Here is an 18,086-nt window from a genome sequence, read left to right as displayed (position 1 = left end):
CAGGCCGGGGGGAGGGAGGGGCACGGATGCGGGGCAAGCCTGCGGCAGCAGAGGCCAGCATGACGTTGCACCAGCTTGAGGCGCGCTGTGCTTTCTCCTGGGGAAGTTGTCCCTGGATCTCGGGACCCTGACAGTGGCCGGCTGCACAGGCTCCCAGGAGGGGAGGTGTGGAGAGTGACCTGTGCTTGCACACAGGCTTCTTGGTGGCGGCAGCAGCGGCCTTAGCGTCTCATGCCCGTCTCTGGGGTCCGCGCTGATAGCCGTGGCTCGCGCCCATCTCTGGAGCTCCTTTAAGCGGTGCTCTTAATCCCCTCTCCTCGCGCACCAGGAAACAAAGAGGCAAGAAAAACTCTCTTGTCTCTTCAGCAGCTCCAGACTTTTTCCCGGACTCCCTCCCGGCTAGCTGTGGTGCACTAACCCCTTCAGGCTGTGTTCACACCGCCAACCCCAGTCCTGTCTGGCTTCCGACCGAAGCCCCAGCCTCAGCTCCCAGCCCCCGCCCGCCCCGGCGGGTGAGTAGACCAGCCTCTCGGGCTGGTGAGTGCTGGTCGGCACCGATCCTCTGTGCTGGAATCTCTCCGCTTTGCCCTCCGCACCCCTTTTGCTGTGCTATCCTCCGCGGCTCCGAAGCTTCCACCCTCCACCACCCGCAATCTCCACGCTCAAAGGGGCTTCTAGTGTGTGGAAACCTTTCCTCCTTCACAACCCCCTCCCACTGGTGCAGGTCCCGTCCCTATTCTTTTGTCTCTGTTTTTTCTTTTTTCTTTTGCCCTACCCAGGTACGTGGGGAGTTTCTTGCCTTTTGGGAGGTCTGAGGTCTTCTGCCAGCATTCAGTGAGTGTTCTGTAGGAGTTGTTCCACGTGTAGATGTATTTCTGATGTATCTGTGGGGAGGAAGGTGATCTCCACGTCTTACTCTTCATCCATCTTCTCCTGAATCCCCCCTTGTAGCTTATTTTATACCTATGTTTGTACCTCCTGCTCCCCTCCCTCTATACTACCCCCCACCCAACTGGTGACCACTAGCTTGTTCTCTGTATCTGTGAGTCCGCCTCTTTTTTTGTTATATTCACTAGTTTGTTCATTCTTAACGTGGATAAGCCATATATACATACATATATATCACGTGTGTATACGCACACACATACATGTACACATGTATGTGTACATATGTATGTATGTGTGTATATGTGTGTGTGTATATATATATACGCTGCTATCGTATTTATGAAACTAGGATCATTAATAGTATGTATTCTTCACTACCTTATACGAACATGCAAGGCAGAGAATTGTGTGAGGCAAATGTTACCACAGATTTAAATATTTGCAGCTTTTAAATTTATACTTAGAGCTTTTATGTAGCTTCTGATTACTTTGTGGTGTTGGAGCAGGGCATCCATTTTTCCCTTTATTTCTTCCGTCTCCTTTTCACCCCCAGTTTAGAAATGTTAGGTATGTTTTGGCTCTGCTTGCCTTTGTCGAGCTGTTGGAAGAAACGGCATAGGATCAAGAGAGCATTTTCTATTTTAGCCCTTCTTAATATTAGTATGTCCAAAATAAATGTATTCTTGAAATTAAATGCTATGAACTAACCTTTTCCATCCGTGAAAGCTGTAACCTCTGGGTTTAAACCAAGAGAAAGAGGAATTTAAAATAGTATTTTTGGTCATTTCAAGAATCTCAATGTTTAGTGGTAGGTAAACATGGGGAAAAATATTCAGCCTCATTAGTAATCAAAGGAATATAAAAGAAAATGTTGCCAGACTATTTTACCAATAACATGAGCAGTTTTTCAAATGTAAGAGAAAGAAAGGAAGAAGGGAAAGATGTTGAATCGGGTGGTGGAAGTATAAAGGTGTACCTTGCCCCCTCGAAGGCAATTTAGCAGTATTTGTCAAGTGCTGCAGAGGTGTTAGTGCCTTTGACACAGTGATTACACTCTGGGAGCTTAGCCTAAGGAAATAACCAGAAATGGACATAAATATAATTATAACGTTAGGAACTTGGAAACAACCTAAATGTCCAACAACTGGGGATTGGTTACATGAAGTATGAAAATGTGTGCAGTGGGCTTTTCTGCCACTAAGAATGGGAAACTATTTGGAAAAATAATGACAGGGGAAAAAGTTTGTAAAATAACATAAAGTGAAGCATGAACCTAGTATTTTTTTTTTTGTGGTACGCGGGCCTCTCACTGTTGTGGCCTCTCCCGTTGCGGAGCACAGGCTCCGGACGCGCAGGCTCAGTGGCCATGGCTCACGGGCCCAGCCGCTCAGCGGCATGTGGGATCTTCCCGGACCGGGGCACGAACCCGTGTCTCCTGCATTGGCAGGCGGATTCTCAACCACTGCGCCACCAGGGAAGCCCGAACCTAGTATTTTGAAATATGATCTATTTATACACACACTCTGTATGTGTGTCTGGCAATTAAAAACGTACATCAGAATAAAATATTGTCTCTGGGTGATGGGAATGTTGGTGGTATTTTATTCTTCACTGGAGTTTTCTGTATTTTACAAATATGTTTATAATCAGAAGAAATTCCATAATTTTAAAATGCATACTTTAGAATACTTTGTACTGATATAACCATATGAAAACATAGGGGAAATAAAGCCTAAAGGGAATTACAACCGAATGCCCTCAGTGACTTTTGATGAGGTGATGGGACTTGGTGGGGTGGTTGTTTTTAATATTTTTCTTGAACGTGCTTCTGTTTAGAATATATCTTATATTAGGAAAGCAAATGTAAAATAAATGTAGAAAAGTACTTTAGGAATCCATGCCATGTTTGAGCAGAGTTAGTACTTTGTAGATATTCCCTTGCGACTGTGGTCCATCTTGAGGATGATGAAAACTGTTGACAGTGGTGGTCAGTGATAGACATTTTCTTTCCTTCTGCAGATATTCCTGAAATTCCAGAGAGCATCTCATTCTGTAAAGCACTACAGATCGCTGACTTCAGCGGAAACCCACTGACTAGGTAACCTTTCTGCTTGCTTTTCTGTCCATAGTACTAAGGGTACCCTTTTTGAACATGGGGACGTCGGGAGCCCCTCCTGTGGCTCCTGGCTCAGTTGTGAGCCCACTGACCAGTGGATTCCAGGCGCCTGTGTTGCCAGGGTAACCGAGTTGATGCCCAAACAGCAATGCAGGGACAGCCCTCCAGAGTCCATTCTAGATGTCTCTCTGGGCCAGGTGGGCCCATTTATAAAATTTCTCAAGACTCTGTAAGCAACCTCATAGAAAGGAAAGTACTCTTCCTTTCCTTTCCATTCTCTTTCTTTTGTAGTGTCTAGAAAAATTGAGATTGAGTTAAAATTTGGGATTCATCTCATCTGTCTCAAAATTGCTTGAATCTTCTTGGGTGTGGAGTGCTGGGGAATGCCCTATTTCGTTTTGTTTTTCCCGTATCTGCTTATTTTTTTTTTTTTTTTGTGGTATGCGGGCCTCCCTCTGTTGTGGCCTCTCCCGTTGCGGAGCACAGGCTCCGGATGCGCAGGCCCAGCGGCCATGGCTCACGGGCCCAGCCGCTCCGCGGCATGTGGGATCCTCCCAGACCGGGGCGCGAACCCGGTTCCCCTGCATCGGCAGGCGGATGCGCAACCACTGCGCCACCAGGGAAGCCCTGCTTATTTTTAAGAAGTATAAATATGTCTTAAAAACAATTCTGGGTTTTGTCTTTTAGTTATTATGTTACTAGTAATGTTTATTTTTATGATAAATAGTACTCTAGTAAGCTCTAGCCTGATAGCTTTCTAACTCACCACCGTTGTCACGTCTCATCCTCTTTCTTAACCATCATCCATACGGTCGTCCCTCTTTCTCAAACCGTTCTGTAGCTCCCCGTCCCTGTAAGATCAAGTGGGAGCTCCTGGTGTGCTGTGCAGCCTCCCCCCCACCGCCCTCTGTCTGACCTTGGCCGGCCTTTCCACCTGCATGGCCCTCAATTGCCTTGTCTGATGTTGTGTCCTCTGTAATAAAGGGCTCCAGGTCTCTGATTTCACTCCCCCTCGTTTTGACTGTGCCAACCCTTTCGCTCTCCTTTAAGAGGCAGCCTGAGCATCACATTTCTTCAGGGGGCCTTTCCTGACGACTGCCCGCGGCCCCTCCTCTGGGCCCTGTAACCCTCTCTGCGTACTTTTCTCATAACACTCGAAACCTACACGTAAATGATCCCTTTGACCAAGGCCCCCCAACGAGATGTATTCCTCTGTCATTTACGGTTCTATCTGCAGCCCTACTGTACTTTCTGGAATGGAGTGAGCCCTCAGTGTTTGTTGAACTGAACTGAGCTATTTATGCTCAAGGCAGCTCATAGGGTTGGGCAGCTGGGAAATATTATGCTGCTCTGGAGTTTTTTTGTTAACTCTTCAGTTGCTTAATCCCCTTGTCTACTTCTTTAGTGTTTTTCCCCTAATGTCTGCTGATATGTGACTTTATCATCGTTTCAAAACTCTCTTGACCAGAACACACTGCATCGTATGAGGCCTTACTCAGTTTTCACCCTGGACTCGTTTTGGGGAGGTTTCTTAAAGGAAAGCCATTTTAATCTGGCAGGTGTGCTCTTTTAAGAATTAAGACGATGTCTGTGAGTTGAAGAGACCTTAAAAATTATTCAGCGTGGCCTAGTGATTTTAGGGCCGAAGAAACTGAGGCTCCAAGAGGTGAAATGACCTTTCAAGATCATGCAGCCTCTGAGCAGCAGCTCGGACTAGCTTTCCTCTCTCCCGACCTTAAGTCTGGCCTTCCTCATTGGGTCACATCACTAGTTTGGCTCATAATGTTAAGAGCCAGTGAAAAAAGCAAATCAGCCATTTATTTATTTATTTTTATTTTATTTTATTTTTTTAACATCTTTATTGGAGTATAGCTGTTTTACAATGGTGTGTTAGTTTCTGCTTTACAACAAAGTGAATCAGTTATACATATACATATGTTCCCATATCTCTTCCCTCTTGCGTCTCCCTCCCTCCCACCTTCCCTATCCCACCCCTCTAGGTTGGTCACAAAGCACCGAGCTGATCTCCCTGTGCTATGCGGCTGCTTCCCACTAGCTATCTATTTTACGTTTGGTAGTGTATATATGTCCATGCCAGCCATTTAAAGATACAATTTCCTTATATTTACGATCATTTTAGCTAGTTTTAAAATTATATATAGTTTCTGGTAAAAACTCAGAACCGTTAAGTTGCATCTTTTGAAATATAAATTAAAAAAATCTTAGCTCTTTTACACTATGGAAGAGGTTGCAACTTCATAAAAACCATTCCTGAGAATGTATTTCATCGATTATGAAAATCCTAGTTAATACTCTCGTCTTTCGGGGCCTGGATTTGGTTTTGAAGTTTGGAATTACCTGTATTAGATGTCAAACAGCATAGGAATTGTTTTTTAAAGCAGGAACCTAGAAAGAGGAAAGAAATGAAAGATTCTAATCTAGAGACTGTCACTAAGGCAAGAAGTCCTCACCACTCCCTGCAAAAAAATGAGTTATGGGGCTTCCCTGGTGGCGCAGTGGTTGCGCGTCCGCCTGCCGATGCAGGGGAACCGGGTTCGCGCCCCAGTCTGGGAGGATCCCACATGCCGCGGAGCGGCTGGGCCCGTGAGCCATGGCCGCTGAGCCTGCGCGTCCGGAGCCTGTGCTCCGCAACGGGAGAGGCCACAACAGAGGGAGGCCCGCATACCACAAAAAAAAAAAAAAAAAAAAAGTGTTATGTGTTCTTTTCTCCATCTTAGCAGATTTATGTATAAGGACCTTCAGCATTTTAGATGCAGTGAGATTTTTTTTTGCTTTCAGTTTGTGTTTTTTCCTCTCCAAATACTAGTAACCATAGAAATATTGAAAGTAAACTTTCTTTGGAGGTATTTAAATAATACTTTTATTTTGAATCCTCGCTCTTCAGTAGTCTAAGGGAAGTATACACAATTTCCCTTTGTGTAGAACGTTGTGAAACATATAATCATCTCACATGATTGGCATATTAAATCAACTCAAAAGAAAAATATTAAGAAAGTAACAATTGGCTGTCAGCTGATCAATTGTAAGTAATCTGTAGCTTTGCTCTGGGTATTATAAGCTACTGGAAAAAAAAAAAATCAAGCAACTGTCTTGTGTTTTATTATAATATTGTGGACTAAAATTTCTATTTTCTGTTAATCAGTAAAGTATTTTCACTCTTAGGCACTTTCAGCTTCAGGAACTATTTATCATTTTCTTTCATAGCTATACACTCGGTAGGCTCACAACATTGTTTCTCCTTTATTCTTACAGCTTGAATATCTTTCCTCTCTAATTATTTCTGGATCACCCTGTCAACAAGTATTTATCATACCCCTGTACTGCTAGGTAGACCAAGTCCTTATTTTTTTCCTTATAAATAGAAAGACAAGACAAATGTGCCATATATAAAGTAATTTTAGGAGGTTATTTCAGTCAACATACAGAAGAAATCTTTATGTTAGTATACACCATATATGCACTTCTCTTTTTCAACTATAACAACATTTTTTCTGTTTTAGATTGCCAGAAAGCTTTCCCGAATTGCAGAATTTGACATGTCTTTCTGTAAATGACATCTCACTGCAGTCTCTGCCTGAAAATATTGGCAAGTAAGTTTTTATGTGACGTTTGCATATACAGGGTGAAAGGGCGTTTATATCATCAACTCCACTTCCTTCGCTTTTACAGGTCTTGTTTTTCTACTCAGAAAGCCGTTTAGCCAGTCTTCAATATCTCCCTCAAGAAAGATCATGCAATATCTCCCTCAAGAAAGCCTCTGCGTTTTTGCATCCAGTTACCCCTAAATTTGAATGGTTACAAAGGATGCTGCTACTTGTTACTAGTGAAAAACCTAATTTGTTTTGAAGTTTTCTCTAAACCGATGGATTCCAGAGTAGTTAATTGAAGCAAAGTAGCATGTGTCATATAGGTGGTTATTAAATACTGTTAGAAACGACTACTCCTAGTAATTTCATTGAAAACATAGGGCATGTGCCCTAAACAGCAGCTCTGTCTGACAGCGTTTGTGTGCCGTGGACCTGGGAACAGGGAGTTAGGGTGGTGTGTCTGGAGAGCAGGCGTGGTGTGTGTGTGTGTTGGGGGGTGGGCTGGGGAGAGGGGTGGGATGGGATGGGCACGTGTCCACGATGCTGGCTCGGAGGTCGGGGAGGACGGCCATGGCAAGAAATAAAATCCTGTGGAGAAACTGTATGCTGGTGAATCAGTGTTCTTTTGCACATTCCCACAGATGAACTGATTGATGGAATTATCTTAGTACGTCTTCTCATCTTCTGCATCCCTTCAGGACAGACATTGGCTTAAAGCAGTCTGGTGGCTCATGCTTGACCACTTAAAAGCCCACTGTGGCCAGCCGACACTGGTGGACCGGTGTGTCCTGCTGTCATAAAGGATTTCCCTCGGCCTTACCCGTCCTGCCTAAGTTCTAAGATAAAACAGAAGCTCGCCTTGTGAGGAACTGCAGTGTATCTGGGTCTGTTCTGCAAAGGTTCTCTTGCCAGACGTCTGAAGCCCCTTGCGTCCCCTCCTTGCAGGAGGAGGACGGCTGGCTGCCCTGTTTCCATCTGCAGGTCTGTGTTCCTCTGAGGTTCACGCTGATGCTTGGACACTGGGCCAGCACATGTGCTGATTAAGAACTCGCCCCTTAGCTCTCAGGAGGGGACAGAGACAAGAGGGTCCCTGAGTTCATGGTACCCGTTGTGGAGGAAATTAAGTGTTTTGCCATGGATTTCATGCACTGCACTCTTGCTGTGTCAAGTTTCATATATTTCTGATTAATATAATAGCCACTGAAATACTGCTGCTACCCTCCTCCTGCTCCTCGGGGGTCTCTGGAATCTAATTCCCTTGAGACCCTCCTCCACTCTCCCCGGTCTCCCACTGGCCTGATGGCTGCCCCTTCCATCCCCTCATTCATGTCTTTTTAAACAGCTTTCATGCTTTGAGAGAAAATATGTTCTTATTAAACCAGAGTTCCCTCTCACTCCCTACTGCATTGTTTTTATGGAAAATGTTACTTAACAATCCTTTCAGGATAATTTACAATAGTCTTTATGCCACTTTTCTGTTAATATCTATGCTTGTTTTTGTCAACGTTCAGCGTTTCTTGTGTATCTGCTTTTTTGATCAGTAATAAGGGCAGTTTTTTGTTTTGTTTCAAGTTTAGATTTAATCAGCTTGTGTTATTATTACAGCCTCATATATACCACTTGTTTCCAAAATAAAATGCCACTTTGAACTTGAACCCTGTGGTGAATAATCACCCAGAAAGTAAGAATATTGGGCACAGACGAGTGAATCAACCGATTTTTATTAGGTCAGCTGGTGAAAATTAATGGGAAACGGGAAGTTTCCTATTCCTGGTTTTGTTACCGTAGCAAGAGACTCCATGGTTTCTTCCTGTTGGACTTAGGGTTTACGTGTCCGTTCTCACTTAGTAGAAAGAAGCGGAGAGCAGACTCCTCCCTGGGGAAGACTGGACCCCTCTGGTGCCCTGGACGGTGCCGAAAAGGCACTTGAGATGGCTGAGTTGGTGACTGTCCAGGAGATCTCCTGTTTGCATAAGCATACTGTACTTTAAACAAATCGTTATTTGACACTTACCAACTTTCCTCTTGGAAGGGACTCTTCAGTTTCCCGAAGATTCCCACGTGGTTGCTCTGGAGCATTTAACCAAATATTTAGTCACCAGAATACTTCTCAGAGACAGTATGGTATTGTAAACAAGGCACAAAGATCGGGTATTACAAAAAATACGAAAATGACATCGAATGGCCACTTGCATGACGGATACTCACTGTTGTCTCTGTGGATTCTGAAGTGGACGTTTGGGCATAAATTAACCCTGCCTGTTTGGTCAGATGGGGCAGCTACCTCAGCGTTGGCCTTTTGAGCCTCAGTTGACGATGGGATCTTGGTGTCTCCTTTCGGCACCTGGCACGGCACGTGGACTTAACTGGGAGAACTGTGGGTTTCTCCAGGATTGGGTGGGCGTGTCCCGCCTGGAGGAGAGAGCCCAGCCTTTAGGACAGGCAGCCTTGCAGGGCCTCGGAGCTGAGGGCACCCTGTCCCATCCCGTGTGATTCGCTGACGGCAGTTTGAAGAGCGTTCGGGCGTCGATGGCAGAGTGGGAGCTGGAGTCCAGCTCTCCTGGCCCCAGGCCTGCTTTTCCCCCATTCCACCCCCATCACCGTAGGACAGCCGCCTCCTGCGGCCCTGAGGGGCTCAGCGACTTTCTCCTCATTCCCCTAGCGACACCTAACAGTCCATTTTTTAAGTAGTCAGGTCCAAACAACTCGATAAGCATTTGTGTCCTAACAACCTAGCAGCTGTTCGAAAAAGTAATAGTATACATTGAAAGACTGAATATTTGTATTTCATTCTTAAACATCCCCAGATCTGTGCTGTGGGAGGTGGGTTACCCGATGGGCACCTGCCCAGCTTCTCAAAATACCACGGCATTTCCTTTTCCACGTCCTGGGCGTTCGTCACTGCTTTGCAAAGATGCACTGTCCTCGACAGGCGTGCAGAGCTCCCGTGAGTTTGCCTCAGTGTACAGTAGCTTTGCTGCCGTCGGAATTGCTGAGTGTGCTGTTTGGGTGCTTGGGCGTCTGCAGCATCAGCTGTTGGTGATGAGCAGCAGCCAGCATCGCCCAGGTGGTTCATGTCCTACAGGGCGCGGCTACGTGCCAGGTAACCGTCAGCGCAGTTACCTTGATAAAGCAAGTCTCTCAAGTAGTAGAATCTTTATAATACTTGTGGCGAGATGAGAAATGATCAGGAAAATCTTTTGAGCCACAGAGAGTTATACGGGCTACTCCGTGCAGAAGCACACATTTTTCTTTCACTAGCATAGAAGTGTCTCGGATTTGCTGACTCTTTCCTGTGATGGCCCGTGAGTACATTACTTGGTCCTTCAAAGGAAAGGTGATACCTAACAAAGAGCGGGAAATGAACCCACCTTCAGTGGGTGTTTTAAAACCCCTTTGTTAAAGATAGAAAAATTCACCTTCTGATTAGTCTTTATGAGCAAGTGTTTGATGTTGGGGAAGATGGGAATTTATCAGCTGAATTTCAGCAAAGACCTTTGCATAATCGGAAGAAATTTAAAAAAATTGGTCATAGGGTGATTTAATAAGCGCAGCTGATGACGCAGTTCTTGGATCAGTGTAACTTTGTGAGGTGTCTTTTTCACCTGTTACAGCCATTAAACAAGTATCAAAACAAATCATTTAGAATCAGTTATGTTCCCAAATGTAAAACAAAAGATTTACTACATAATACAGTATTTTCAGTCTCATTGCTTTCACTAATGAGAGCCAGAAGGATTTTTGTATCTTTAGTAAAATATTTAAAAATATTTTTTCTTTTGTTTTATCTTCTACTTAAAATTTTTTGTTTTTATATATTTTATAATGTGTACAATATAATGGCACATAGTGCATCTATATATTTTAAAAAAATAAATAGAAGGATTATGAAGGTTTACTCTTAAACGTGTGGGGACCACCACTCTAGAGCAGACTGTTTGGGAGTCCCTTAAGCCAGAGACCAGTGGTTCTCAATCTCTGCCTTGTTGGGCCCCCAGGTGTTCCCGGGAAGTCTCTGCCGGGAGTTGTGGAGAGTGTGGACCAGTGCCCTGGTGGGTGGTCTCTGCTGGGCCCTGTTTGCACCAGCACAACTCTGCTATTAGCTTTAAAGTTGTTTTTTTTTTTTTTTTTTTTTTTTTTGTATTGGTGTTACATATAATATTTTCATTTAAAAAGTCTGCTGTATATGTGTTTCACTCGAAGTTTGGAGACCCCTGTTTCAGATGCTTGGTGGTGCTTGTTTATTGTAGCAGCATGCATTGGGGAGTTTTCACTGGGTTACAGATCCCGCTGAGCTCTGCTCAAACCAAGCAGAGAGCTTCAAAGCCTTTTATGAAAGTGAACTTCAAAATTCTTTACCTGTCTCCTCTCTTTCCAAACTGGCTGAGGTTTTTCCCCACCTAATGGTTGAAATTCTGCCTCTTTCATGAAACCTTCTCCAGTGAGTGGAAGAGGTGAAATAGATCCCAGACTCAGATTCCCTGACCGCCCCTCCCCTCCCCCCGCATCGCGCATACAATCAGCCCTTGAGTGCTTTGTCTGCACACAGAAGGCTAGTTCAGTGTTTGATTGTGTGTGTGTGTGTGTGTCTGTTAGCGTGTGCACCCGGGCCACCTTGTCTCCTGTAGCCAAGGGGCTCTGGGTCTGAGACCCTCTTTGTGTCTATACTGACCCTGCCGTGGCTCTGACACGCTGAACAAGTTTCGTGGGACGAGGTGCACAGTGTTACCTCCTGCATGCTGCTGGTTTCCAAGCTGACATCGTAGATGATCCAGTTAGGTTCCGGAAGCTTTGTGCTGGGACCTCGTTAGCCTGTTCCTCCACGGTCACTTTTTGGGCTAAATGCTATATAGTTTCTATAAAAGGTTGACATAAAGAAACAACTATGAAAAGTACCTGCTTCCATTGCCCTGAAATCTTCTACAGAAGAATAATTATTATCCGTTAATATTGCTTAATTTCCCCCATACAAGGAGCCACTAGGGAGAGATTTTTAAAATATTTATTTTTAGGGGGAAAAAAATGCCTCACCGGGAGAACTGTAAGTGTCTTCCTTTTAATAACAGTTCTGACATTTATCACATTTCCCTTTCTGCTTTTGTTGCCAGAAAGCTCAGAGCTGGTTCCCACGATCAGCGAGAGCAGCTGTGTTAGTTTCCATGGGATGAAGGGACCCAGAGACCTGGGGGCAGAGGTGCTGCGTGGCATGCACAGGGGGTGGGTGGGGGGGCGGGGCGGTGCTCTGATGGGCACACCTGTCCTGTTACAGCACCCTACTCACAGGTTAGCATGAACCATCCCTAGCTTCATCAGCTTTGTCTGTAAAATGCAGGTAAGTAATGTGTGTGTGTGTGTGTGTGTGTGTGTGTGTGTGTGTGTGTCGCTGGTGGGTGGTGGAGCGGGGGTTTGAACTTGGTTTCTCCCTGGAAGAAGCTGCATTTCCTTTGCTGCAGGTCCCCCACTGAGCACACTAGTTTCCTCCTCCCTTCCCCGGCCCTCATTTTCTCATTCATGAAACTTTTTGCATATTTGCACTTTTTAAAGACCTCTTTAAATCCCTCTTAGAAAAAGTTGGGGTAAAGTTAAGTAAAGGACTTTATTATCGAAGGTGACACTTAGCACAGCAGGGCAGCAGTGGACGAGGAGGAGACCTTCATAGGACCTTCGAGAGTAGAGTTCCAAGTCCGGGATGGGCTTTAAGAAAAACCCATCTATACTGTCCGAATAGAACGGATTTTTCAGATAGGCCCTTGAAAACAGTGCCAAGTGACAATGACTTTTTACTATTGCTAAACACACCTGGAAGATTCTACCGGTCAAGCCCGAAAGGATAATTTTGCTTTAAAGAGTTTTCAAACGTTGGTACGAAGTGTGAATGAATTTTTCTCTCAAAAGAGCTTGTTGATAGTGAAAATATTTTTCTTGAGACCAGTTGTATCAGTTTCTACTCAAGTAAATCACAAACTGCATTTTTTTTCTGCTTATCAAAAGTGAGGTAGCCTGCAGACAGACATGATCTTGTATATAGAGAATCCTAAGGAATCCACAGGAAACTATTAGAGCTAATAAGTGAATTCAGCAAGGTTATAGGATACAAGGTGAATGTACAAAAATCAGTTGTATTTCTATATAATAGCATTGAACAATCCAGAATGAAATTAAGAAAACAATTCCACTTATAAGGCACCAAAATTAATAGAATACTTAGGAATAAATTTAACAGAAGAAATGTAAGACATGTGCACTGCAAACTAGGACATTGTTCAAAGAAGTTAAAAATGACCTAAATAAATGGGAAGACATCCTGTGTTTATGGATTAGAAGACTTAATATTGTTAAGATAACGGTACTCCCCAAATTGATCTACAGATCAACTCAATCCCCATCAAAATCCTAGCTGGCTTTTCTGTAGGAATTGATGAGTTGATCCTAAAATTCATATGGAAATATGAGAGACTCAGGATAGCCAAAGCAGTCTTAAAGAAGAAGAGCAAAGTTGGAGGAGTCATGCTTTCAGATTTCAAAACTTAACAGCAGCGCTACAGCAAACAAGACTATGTGGTACTGGAATAAGAATAGACATACAGATCAATGGAATAGAATTGGAAATTCAGAAATAAACCCTTGCATTTATGGTTAACTAATTTTGACAAGAGTGCCAAAACAATTCAATGAGGACAAATAGTCTTTTCAACACATGCTGTTGGGACAACTAAATATCCATCCACATGCAAAAGAATGAAGTCACACCCCTACATCACACCACATACAAAAATTAACTCTAAATAAAGCAGAGACCTAAATGTAAGAGTTAAATCTTTGATAGGAAAACATAGGGGTAAATCTTTGTGATGTTGGATTAGTCAGTGGTTTCCTAGATATGACATGAAAAGTCTGAACAACAAAAGAAAACATGGGTAAATTGGATTTCATCAAAATCAAAGGCTTTCGTGCATCAAAGGATACTATCAACAAAGTGAAAAACAACTTACAATTGGGAGAAAATATTTTCAAATCATATATCTAGAATACATAAAGAACTCTTACCACTCAACACTAAAAAGACAAATAACCCAATTAAAAAGAGGCAAAGAATTTGAATAATTTGTCCAAAGAAGATATACAGATGGCCAATAAGCACATGTAAAGATGCTCAACATCATTAGTCATCAGATAGATGCAAATCAAAACCACAATGATATACCACTTCACACCCATTAGATGACTGTCATCAAAAAGATGAATGAATGTTGGTGGAAAAATTGAAACCCTCATACATTATTGGTGGGAATTTAAAATGATGCAGCCTAGGGAATGTAAATTGGTGGAGCCACTGTGGAAAACAGTATGGAGGCTCCTTAAAAAAACAAAAAAAGGGTTACTGTATTATCCAGCAGTCCGACTCCTGGGTATGAATCTGGAGAAAACTCTTAATTCGAAAAGATACATGCACCCCAGTGTTCATAGCAGCACTATTTAATACAATAGCCAAGACATGGAAGTAACCTAAATGTCCATTGACAGATAAATGGATAAAGAAGATGGGGTATATATATACAATGGGATATTACTCAGCTGTAAAAAAGAATGAAATAATGCCATTTATAGCAACATGGATGGACCTAGAGATTATCATACTAAGTGAAGTAAGTTAGACAGAGAAAGACAAATACATGATATCACTTATAAGTGGAATCTAAAAAATAATACGAATGAACTTATTTACAAAACAGAAACACTCTTGCAGGCATAGAAAACAAACTTATGGTTACCAAAGGGGAAAGGTGGCAAGGGATAAATTAGGGGATTGGGATTAACAGACACACACTACTATATATAAAATAGATAAACAACAAGGACCTACTGTATAGCCCAGGGGACTATATTCAGTATCTTGTAATAACCTATAATGGAAAAGAATCTGAAAAAAGTGTATATATATATATATATATATATATATATAACTGAATCATTTTGCTGTATACCTGAAACTAACACAATATTGTAAATCAACTATACTTCAATAAAAAAGATGCAGCCCCTCATTTGAAGGAGCAGGTCCTTCCTCAAAAAGTTCAACATAGTTACTATATGACCCAGCAGTTCCACTCCTTGTTATGTTTACCCAAGAGAACTGAAAACATATGTCTAGGGACTTCCCTGGTGGTGCAGTGGTTAAGAATCCGCCTGCCAACGCAGGGGACACGGGTTCGAGCCCTGGTCTGGGAAGATCCCACATGCCGCAGAGCAACTAAGCCCATGCGCCACAACTACTGAGCCTGCATGCCACAACTGCTGGAGCCCATGTGCCACAACCACTGAAACCCGCACGCCTAGAGCCCGTGCTCCACAACAAGAGAAGCTACTGCATTGAGAAGCCCGCGCACCGCAACAAAGAGTAGCCCCTGCTTGACGCAACTAGAGAAAGCCCGAGTGCAGCAACAAAGACCCAGTGCAGCCAAAAATAAATAAATAAATTTATATTAAAAAAAAAAAAGAAAACATATGTCTATAAAAAATGTGTGCGGATGTTCATAGCAGCATCATTCATAATAGCCAAAAGGCAGAAACAACTCAAATTTTCATCAGTGATGAACTGATAAACAAAATGTGCTTATGTCTGTGTAATGGAATATTACACAGCCATAAAAAATAGTGAGATACTGACACATGCTACAATGTGGATAAACCTAGAAAACATGTTAAGTAAGGAAGTCATACAGAAAAGGCCACATATTGTATGATTCCATTTATATGAAATGTCCAGGATAGGTAAATCCGTAGAGACAGAAATTAAATTAGTGGTTGCCAGGGGCAGGGGTGGGGTGGGCCAGGGTGAGGGGAACAGTATGCAGATAAGGAATAAGACTTCTGTTGTGTCTGAAGTTTCTTTTTGGATGATGGAAATTTTCTGGAATTAGGTAGTGGTGATGTTTGTACAGTCTTATGAATATACTGAAAACCACTTAACAGTACACATTGTAAAGGTGGATATTATGTGAAATGTATCTCAATGAAAAAAATAAAAAGAATGGATGTTAGGCAAACTTGAGCCTGGTGCTGCCGAGGGATGATGCTATACCTGGGAAATGGACCTAGGTTTATTCTTACAGGAACTCCTCCCTAAGGTAGCCTTACAGGCAATTGCTGAAGTCGTTTTGTCTCAGTTACTGGCACCTGTTGATCAGCAGGTCTGCACAGCCAGAGCCTCCAAAAGGTCCAGGTGTTGTGGAGGGGTGGGGGCGGGGTAGGGAGGATATAGAAGCCCCATTGGGAACTTGTGGAGGATTTTGAGAATCTGGGGACGCTGTCCCTCCATCGGGAGCTGCTGTGTCTTGACTTTGTGTATCTGGCTCCATGAGATTCCATATCCTTTGCCATTAAAGAAACTGGTGCCAAAAAAAAAAAAAAGTTAAGTTAGCCTCAATATGTCTAGACATCTCTACTCTGTTTTAATTAACTTTTCTCCTCGAAAAAGAGCATTCTTTAAGAAGAAGAAATATAAGCAATGGACTGACATGGTGCCCAAAACCCCGTGGTCAGTCACTAAATGGTTATTATCAATAAAGATTTGATTGTCACTGTATGCTAATAGAAGTGGAAGAAGCAGATAAGCCCTGGGTTCTCTGGTAGACTGAAGTCAAGTGTGTGGTTGTGATGTTGTGTCTGCTGCCCTTGGGAATGGTGACCTGTTAGTACGTGCTGCCTGAGAGGAATCAATCTTTTTGAAAACTGTTACTGTATTTAATGGTCTTTTTTTTTTTTTTGAGGCCCAGAAATTTCTGTAAAATATTTGTTGCTCCAAAAACGAAATGAACAATTTTTAGAAAAATTTCTAGAGTAAAGCCACCATAAGGAAGTTTGTAACTAGAGATTTCTTAAATACTAATCTGGTATTAAAAAAGCAGAAACACTATGAATGTGTGTTTCTCTCCCATTCCAGTCAAATGTTATTGACGTAAATGTTTACAGATTTTATATTTTAATGGTTTAATATTGTACTGCCATTTGTTTGTTTGGGGCACCTTAATTTATTTTATTCTTTACTTTCTTAATGATGTTGGCCACCGAAATGGAAAAAAAAATCCAAGTGGTTTAGAAAGGAATTTTTGAAATATAGTGGAGAACAGATGTAAATTTTTTTAAAGTAACCCCTCATCCAGTCCCTGAAATAGAATCCTAAAAATATAGTTGGCCTACATTCTGGCTTACAGAAGAGTATAACTCTTGTGCCTGCAGAACATTAAGATCAGTGTTCTGGAAAGAAAGGCTTCTGTGCACACTCTTTCTGCAGGAGCTTGTTAGGTGTTTGTCTTTCTTTTCTTTTTTTAAGCCCCATTTGGTGGTAAAAAGGGTGGGAGTGAAGGGGGGATAGAAAAGTGGTTTTTGTAGGAGGATGATGAGGTCCTCCTGATGGTATCACATAGAAATTTAATTTGCCAGAAATTAAAATTGAAGCGTAAAATATCTGTTACTAGGGGAGTGGTTAAAAAAATTAAGGTCTATATAGATAGAGAGATACTATGCAATTAAAAATATACTGGGGTGTACAGATAAGAAAGGAGACAAATATCTGCTCTGTATAGGATGCTACCTTTCATGTGATAAAAAGGAGGATAAGCCTATATATTCATACCTGTTTGTCTCTGCATAAAAGGCAACTCTGGGTGAACACATAAATATCTGACAAAAAGGGTTATTTCTAGTGAGAGGGTCTAGGTGGTAGGAAACCAGATAGATGAAAGACAGAAGTAAGAGGAAACATTACTGAATACTTTGTTTTACATACATGTAGGTTCATGTATTACCTATTCACAAAGTTGACTTCACAAACTTAAGGGTGAGAGATGGCAGAAGATGGTGATTAAAAACGCAGATTCCCTGGTGAATCTTGGCTCTGCCCCTTCCCAGTTGTGGAAGACCTTGTTCAGGTCCCCTCTCTGTGCCTCCATTTTCTCATCCATAAAAGTTAATTCTTGGAAAGCACTTGCACCAGTATCTGTTGTATAGTAATCTGCTAATATCATTATTAGAAGTCGGAGGATTAAAGACCAGTCATTCTCATTTTGCATCTCAGTGTCTAATCTTTGGTCACATTTTAAAAAGTATTAGAAGTACCGGATGCTTTCTTTCATCTCTACAATACCACGTGTTGACTGAAGCAGCTGATAAATGCATGCGGAGTTTCTCTTGGCCTGTGGTTAAGAGCCTGGCCTCTGAAGTAGACAGAATTGCATTCAGGTCCCCCAAATGCATCACTTCTCAGCAGCGTGTCCTTTACTCGGTACTGCTGAAAGATATGCAGAGATGCTGGGGTGGAATTGACCAGGTTGCCTTGATGGGGAAGGCTCCATCCTGAAATCTTTTTTTTTTTTTAACATCTTTATTGGAGTATAATTGCTTTACAATGGTGTGTTACTTTCTGCTTTATAACAAAGTGAATCAGTTATACATATACATATATCCCCATATCT

The 18,086-nt window shown here is 42.5% G+C and overlaps 1 protein-coding gene across 1 annotated transcript in view; it reads left to right on the top strand.

Annotated features, from left to right (window-relative positions):
- Positions 1 to 18,086, top strand: part of LRRC1 (leucine rich repeat containing 1) — a 135,300-nt gene that overhangs the window by 78,137 nt on the left and 39,077 nt on the right. The window contains exons 3-4 of the mRNA XM_024122046.2: positions 2,908 to 2,986; positions 6,526 to 6,615. Of these exons, the coding sequence (XP_023977814.1) occupies positions 2,908 to 2,986; positions 6,526 to 6,615 (169 nt within the window). The remainder of the gene's footprint in view (positions 1 to 2,907; positions 2,987 to 6,525; positions 6,616 to 18,086) is intronic.

The sequence above is a fragment of the Physeter macrocephalus genome, chromosome 18 (assembly GCF_002837175.3).
Source record: "Physeter macrocephalus isolate SW-GA chromosome 18, ASM283717v5, whole genome shotgun sequence".
Lineage (NCBI taxonomy): Eukaryota > Metazoa > Chordata > Mammalia > Artiodactyla > Physeteridae > Physeter > Physeter macrocephalus.
Note: the sequence above shows the minus strand (reverse complement) of the source record. Positions and strands in the feature narration are given on the sequence as shown.